Source organism: Cucurbita maxima, unplaced genomic scaffold (genome assembly GCF_002738345.1).
Source record: "Cucurbita maxima cultivar Rimu unplaced genomic scaffold, Cmax_1.0 Cma_Scf00017, whole genome shotgun sequence".
NCBI classification, from domain to species: domain Eukaryota; kingdom Viridiplantae; phylum Streptophyta; class Magnoliopsida; order Cucurbitales; family Cucurbitaceae; genus Cucurbita; species Cucurbita maxima.
In genome coordinates this window covers 1,591,893-1,599,228 of record NW_019272033.1, presented here as the reverse complement: position 1 = coordinate 1,599,228, position 7,336 = coordinate 1,591,893, and the positions used below count along the sequence as shown (strand labels likewise).

General features: G+C 34.3%; 2 protein-coding genes across 4 annotated transcripts in view; both read left to right on the top strand.

Moving 5' to 3' along the window:
* LOC111491928 (trifunctional UDP-glucose 4,6-dehydratase/UDP-4-keto-6-deoxy-D-glucose 3,5-epimerase/UDP-4-keto-L-rhamnose-reductase RHM2-like) overlaps positions 1 to 2,916 on the top strand; it is a 4,149-nt gene extending 1,233 nt beyond the window's left edge. Inside the window, exons 2-3 of the mRNA XM_023141031.1 lie at positions 98 to 1,721; positions 2,275 to 2,916. Of these exons, the coding sequence (XP_022996799.1) occupies positions 162 to 1,721; positions 2,275 to 2,718 (2,004 nt within the window). The 5' untranslated portion in view covers positions 98 to 161 and the 3' untranslated portion in view covers positions 2,719 to 2,916. The remainder of the gene's footprint in view (positions 1 to 97; positions 1,722 to 2,274) is intronic.
* A 4,130-nt stretch (positions 2,917 to 7,046) lies between these two features.
* The window catches only part of LOC111491927 (exocyst complex component EXO70A1-like), a 3,234-nt gene continuing 2,944 nt past the window's right edge, over positions 7,047 to 7,336 (top strand). For all 3 annotated transcript variants that reach the window (XM_023141029.1, XM_023141030.1, XM_023141028.1), the window contains exon 1: positions 7,047 to 7,218. The gene's annotated coding sequence lies outside the window, so the exon portion shown is untranslated. The remainder of the gene's footprint in view (positions 7,219 to 7,336) is intronic.

Sequence of the window (7,336 nt, the reverse complement as noted above, 5' to 3'; positions counted from 1 at the left end):
TTTTTTTTTTTTTTTTTTTTTTTTTTTTTTTTTTTTTTTTTTTTTTTTTTTTTTTTTTTTTTTTTTTTTTTTTTTTTTTTTGTTGATCTGGTTCAAGGATTCAAAGTTTCAAGGTTCGTCAGTGGTGATTTGTTGGAATAATCAACGAGGAGAAGAAGAAAATGGCACCAGGAAATGAGGCATATGCTCCGAGGAATATTCTCATCACAGGGGCTGCAGGTTTCATAGCCTCTCATGTTACTAACCGTTTGATCAAAAACTATCCGCATTACAAGATTGTGGCTCTTGACAAGCTGGATTACTGCTCCAGCATTAAGAACCTACGCCCTTCTCAGACCTCTCCCAATTTTCGATTCATAAAGGGGGATATTGTTTCGGCTGATCTCATCAATTACCTTTTGGTTGCTGAAGAAATTGATACAATTATGCATTTTGCTGCCCAAACACATGTCGACAATTCGTTTGGTAACTCGTTTGAGTTCACGAACAACAATATTTATGGTACTCATGTTCTTCTTGAGGCCTGCAAAGTCACTCAAAGGATCAAGAGGTTCATTCATGTCAGCACTGATGAGGTTTATGGTGAGACTGATTTAGAGACAGATATTGGGAATCCTGAGGCTTCACAGCTTCTTCCCACTAATCCTTACTCTGCAACGAAGGCAGGGGCTGAAATGCTGGTCATGGCTTATCATCGGTCTTACGGCCTCCCGACAATTACAACTCGAGGCAATAATGTCTATGGACCTAATCAATACCCTGAAAAGCTTATCCCCAAGTTCATTCTCCTGGCCATGAATGGTGAGAAGTTGCCAATCCATGGGAATGGCTCAAATGTGAGAAGCTATCTATACAGCGAGGATGTTGCTCAGGCATTTGAAGTGATTCTGCATAAAGGAGTGATTGGTCATGTTTACAATATTGGGACCAAAAAGGAGAGGAGAGTGTTGGATGTAGCAGGAGATATTTGTAAGTTGGTTGGGTCAAATCCTGAGAAAGCCATAGATTTTGTGCAAGACAGACCCTTCAATGACCAGAGGTATTTCTTGGATGACCAAAAGTTGAAGAAGCTAGGATGGCAAGAGAGCACACCATGGGAAGAAGGGCTGAAAAGGACATTGGACTGGTATACCCAAAACCCCGACTGGTGGGGCGACGTATCTGCTGCGCTTGACCCACACCCTCGAATCTCTGTAGCCACTCATTCCAATGAAGATTCCTGGTTTTTCCAGTATGGATTCTCGAGATTGACGAGATCATGCAGTGAGATCAACAAAGATGGTGATTTGAAGCAAGATCAGCAAGGACTGAAGTTTTTGATATATGGAAGAACTGGCTGGATAGGAGGTTTGCTAGGCAAACTGTGCAAAGAAAAGGGAATAGAATTCGAGTATGGCAATGGAAGATTGGAGGATAGAAGATCCTTAATTGACGATATAAGGCGAGTGAGACCGACTCATGTGTTCAATGCTGCCGGGGTCACCGGAAGGCCTAATGTGGACTGGTGTGAATCACATAAGGTTGAAACTATAAGGGCAAATGTAGTTGGGACATTGACTCTTGCTGATGTTTGTAAGGAGCAAAGTCTCCTGTTGATGAACTTCGCAACTGGTTGCATTTTTGAATATGACAATGAGCATAAACTGGGATCAGGCGTTGGATTCAAGGAGGAAGATAAGCCAAATTTTATAGGTTCATTTTACTCCAAGACCAAGGCCATGGTAATAGCTCTTTTCTATTCTTTTTTCCCTTTGAAGTTTTTCTTTCTAATATGACTTGCCCTGTCAAATCCATAGTTATTGAGTAGCGAGATTTATCATCATTTCATGTGACGACATATAATTCATATTACACTCGGTGCAACCCGTTGTTATATGAATATTTGACATCTTCAGTGTCAAGAAGCAGTTTATGTAACAGTCTAAGCTCACCGCTAGCAGATATCATCCTCTTTGGGCTTCCACTCAGGGTTTTTAAAACGCATATACTTGCCCGAGAGAGAAAGTCCAAAGAGGACTTATAGTTTCCTTTGAGAAACGATTGATGCATTGATCTTATGTGAACTGCTGGGCATAATAGTTTATGTTTTCTACTTGATTCTCTCGTTTCTGTCATGGCTTTTCTGTATTAATTTGAAACCAACTTGAAGAACAAGTGAAATTCTTGATACTTCAATGCACTTTGCATCAAGCAAGCGAGGTCTGCAGCTGAAAATCCAAACTATCATTTGCAAGATATTAAAGCATTTTCGTTGCAATGGCTAAATGTTTGCAGGTTGAGGAGCTGCTAAGAGAATATCCAAATGTGTGCACACTGAGAGTAAGAATGCCAATATCATCAGATCTAAGCAACCCCAGAAACTTCATCACCAAGATCAGCCACTACAACAAGGTGGTGAACATTCCAAACAGCATGACGGTGCTGGACGAGCTGCTACCGATCTCAATCGAAATGGCAAAGAGGAACTGCAAAGGGATTTGGAACTTCACAAACCCGGGGGTGGTGAGCCACAATGAGATCTTGGAAATGTATAAGAAATACATCGACCCAAAGTTCAAATGGGAGAATTTCGGGTTGGAAGAACAAGCAAAGGTGATCGTGGCGCCAAGGAGCAACAATGAGTTGGATGCTTCAAAGCTAAAGAGGGAGTTCCCTGAATTGTTGTCCATCAAAGACTCCATTCTTAAGTTTGTTTTTGTGCCAAACAGGAAAGCTTAGAAGAGGAGAGGAGAGGAGAGGAGAGGAGAATAAGGAAAAAGAGACTGAAATTGAGTGTGAGTTTTTTTGAAGATGTTTTGTTTATGGAGGAAGAGTGGTAGTTTTGCTTTGCCATTATGGTTCATATTACTAACTCTTTACTGACATTTATATTTCTGTATTTGTTATGGTGGGGGTGGGGATTCTCTTTATTTATTATTCAAATGAGCCATTTTTTTTTTGTTAATATAGCTACTTAAATGACATCTTTACCCCTACCCTAAAATCATTTTTCAAAAATAATTTTTTTCAAAACTTTTTTGGGTTTGCTTTTGATTATTGTGGAGGGTGTTAAATAAACTTTATCGTCCGAGGCGAAAAAATTCGATCCACCTAACTTAACACCTATGGTTTGTATTGTGTTCAAATAAATGAGAATTTTATAGGTTAAGTTTGAATTGAGATACCAAATCAACTTGAATTTATTGTTAATTTTTAAACAATATATATATATAGTACCATTATATATATCTATATTTATTTTTTTTATATAATTTTTTTTTTAAAAAAAGTAATGTTTTAAAATATATATTTAAATTGATTAAATTTTAATTAAATGTTTTAAAATTAATAAGGAGAAGTTTTTAAACTTTTGAATAAATGGTTGGGTTCTTCATTATTTAATTATTTAATAAGGGTGGTTTAGGTTAAAAATTTTAATTATTTTTTCATATTCATTCAATTTAGTTTGGATTTGTGATGTCTTTTAAAAACTCCTCTTTTTTTATCATGTGATCCAAATCGGGTAAATTTTGAAAATAACATTTTTATGTTTTTGTTATATTGAAATTATAACTATAAAATGAAATTTTATATAAAAAGTATTAAATATATATAAGATAATATATTATAAACTATAGGATATTGTAAAATAATAATCACACAATTTTTTTAATATAAATACATGTTCATAAATAATTAATTAATAATGGTTTATATTTAAGGTACTTGAAATTTACAAATAATTATATAAAAAAAGAATTTAAAATAACAAATTATCTAAAATAAAATTAGAAGGATAATATAGTTAAAAATTTAAAGGGTCTTCATTGAAACTGAAAATCTTCCACCCACCCTAAAATCGGTCAGCCCGTTATCATTCGGGCAGCCTTCAGTTTTCCCGCCCATATTTTTCATTTTCAGAAGCTAAAGTTAATCATTAATTTTTTAATACAATTATATTTAATTTTATAATTATGTATTCTTTAATGACTATTAAAAATAATTTTTAAAAGTAATATAAAATATATATATTAAAATTGAATTATCCTAAATGTTTGAATTATTTTACTTTTGTTAAAAATAAAATATTAAATAACTAACTCGAATCCAAAAAATTTGTGTTTAGATTTGATTGAGTTCAATACAATCTTTAACTTGGTAGGTTGAATTCAAACTAACCCAACTAAATCTAATATAATCCGAGTAAAATTTGAATATGAATAATTATAAGTAATTCACAAAAAAAGAAAAGATTTATACTAATATTTAGGGAATAAAATTTGAATATAAATAAATATAATATTTAAATGGTAATAATTAAAAAATATATATAAAATTTACCCTAAATTCTTTAGGAAAAGATTATAAATTTATATATAATCAATGAATACTCTCTCTATAAGACTTTTTGGAGCCATCTCCATTCTTCACCGGACCCGTTCTCGATTCCGGCGAGATTCTGTTGAATTGTCAAGATCGTCTTCGCTTCCCTCCACCTCCTCGGCCTCTCTCGGCGTTCCGCAGCCTCGTGCCGTACTTAGACTCCGATTTCGGCCTCTCCGGCAACTTCGCTCGCTACTCCATCCATCTCATCTCTGTCAATTTCAGTCCGTTTCCACCGCAGATTCTGACTCTCAACTTCACGAAACCTGAAGACGCGACGTGGATGATAAAATCGAGAGCGTTTCTGATAAATTCTCCAGTTCCAAATCAGAATCCCCAAATCCAGGACGTGCAATTTCTAAAAAATCAGGTACGCCTCATTCTTCATCTACGGATTGGTATTGCATCTAGGGATTCGTATACAATGATAAAAATAGATTAGAAATTGGAGAACATTTTCCTTCGACCGTCCCTGAAATTTTGCACAATCGCTACCTCAGTTGAAGTTGATCAGATTCAAATTTATATTCTATTTAAAACTTATACCTTATGAAAATTTATAAATAGTCTTTACTTCTTATTAAAACTTATAAATAGGCTTTGTTTTTTTTTTTTTAACTTATAAATTGAGTAATTCTCTTGATGGCCCAAAACGAAGAGCTGAAGGAAAAAGAAGACGGCAAAGCGAAAGATGATAGTGACCGTCGTGAGACGATAGAAACTGTTAGAAATGAGGTGATATGCAGCGGATTTGGTGAAATCGTTGTATCGAAGATGACAAAATTGAAGAAGGATGAACAATCGAATAACAGAGAGCCTGAGCTCGAAGAGAGAGAGAATGTCGTTGATAAATCTATGGAGAAGTCTCAGTTGCAGAAGTTGAAATCCTTGAACGAGCACCTTTCGAAGTAGAAAGTATTGATTGAAAAAGAAAAGAAAGTTTTAGAAAAGGAGATTGAAAGGTTAGAGAAAGAAGTGACTGAGCTGAGTAAGAATTTCTCCTATCTCAAAATGGAGAAGGAAAAGAATGGGAAGATAATCTCATAGAGATTGAGGGTCTAGTGGACGAGCTAGTGAGTGATGAGAAAGATATAGAGATACTTACTCAACAGAAAAACTCACTCGACGTGAATCTGAATCAAGTCCAATAAGAGACAGTGAATTTACGACACACGATTGAGACACTCTCTCGTGATAAAGCTGAAATGGAGGAAGCAAAAATGGAAGTGGAAAATGTCGTCCTGGACTTGCGGAGGGAATTGAGTAAACTGAACGAAGCCATGATGTTTGAGTCAAGCGTGGCTGAGAACTGGAGAAATGAAGAGTTGGTGTCTCAAGTGGGCCGTTCTCGAGAAGATCTAAACAAAATTTCATCAGAGAAGGACAATCTTGTTTTGCAGCTCGAGGAAAAGGATCTCAAACAGGAAAAGGAAAAGAATGGGAAAATAATCTCGGGAAGGTGTGGAGAGAGAGAAAGACCTCCTCATGAAGATTGAGGGTCTAATGGACGAGCTAGTGAAGGATGAGTATGACCAGAAATTCATTAATATTAAATTGATATTAATTGAATTATTAATTTATTATTTTGTACTAAATAGCATAATAACTATTAACTTTTCAATAATATTATATAATTTGGTCATGTTAATTATTATTTTGACTAAAGCCAAAATCTTGAATTATTATTATTATTATTATTATTATTATTATTATTTTGTGTGTGTGTGTGTGGCACTATTGTTCATGTGATTGTACTGCATCATTTCATTCAAACAAATATTCTTCCTGCTTTTATAAAGTTCCTAAAAATCACATGCTCACCATACATTTCCTCTCGAATTATTCGAATTATTGCATTATAAACTTGTTTTTTGAACTCCTATCTTCTATAATTTTTATTTAATTTTAATATATATATTTTATGTTAGTTGAGCTTGTTGGATGATGAAAGTCCCGGCTAATTTAAGAAATGATCATATGAGATACTCTCTTCATTGGTATGAGCTATTTTGGAGAAGTCCAAGGAAAAGCAATTAGAGCTCATGTTCAAAGTGGATAATATCATACAATTGGATAACATATTAGAGTCATGCCCTAAACTTAGTCGTGCCAGGAGATTAGTAAATCCTCAAATGTTGAACAAATGACTCTAAAAGAAAAGTAATCAAGCCTCTTTGGAGGCCGTAAAAAATGACTAAGACTCTAAAAGAGGAGTCTTGATTAATGGGAGACGTACTTTGTTCGAGAGGAGGTCTTGGTTTATAAGCAAAGAATACTTTCTCTATTGGTAGGAGACCTTTTGAAAAAATCTAAAACAAAATCACGAGAACTTAAAGCTGAAAGGTGAATAATATTATTTTTTTTAATTATATTTTTAAATCTTAATTATTTAGAAAATTATTATTATTATTTTTAATAAAACTATATTTCATGTATTTAAAAAAAAGAAAAAAAAATTGGGAGTAAAAAAGTGAGTAATGGGGTTCCCATGTGGCTGAGAATAAATTCCGTCTCTTTTTTTTGCTTTTTATTTCTGTGGGCCCCACTGGATGCAGCTTCCCCCAGTTTGTCACTTCAATTCCCTAAATTAATTATAACTGAAAAAATCATTAATTTCTTAAATTATTTATTTAAAATATTTTATTTTTTATTTTTATAGAAAAAGGAAGAGCTTTTGTATTTGCCTTACTGTCATGCGCTTTGCCATTCTCCGTCCTCAAAAATCCTCTCTATCTCTCTCATTGAATCCTCAGACTCTGATTCCGAATCTCGGGTCCCCATTTCCGAATTACCCTTCTTCCGATTCATCTTGCTGAGTCAACTCAGACCCATTTTCCCAGATTTTCTCTCCTCCATGTGAGTGTTTCTTCGAGCTCCCCCCTCTCTCTCTCTCTGTTTCTCAGTTGTTGTTTCTGTTCTACATTGTCTCTTCCTGTTGTTCATCACTGCTATCTCTGTTTTTTTTTTTTTTTTT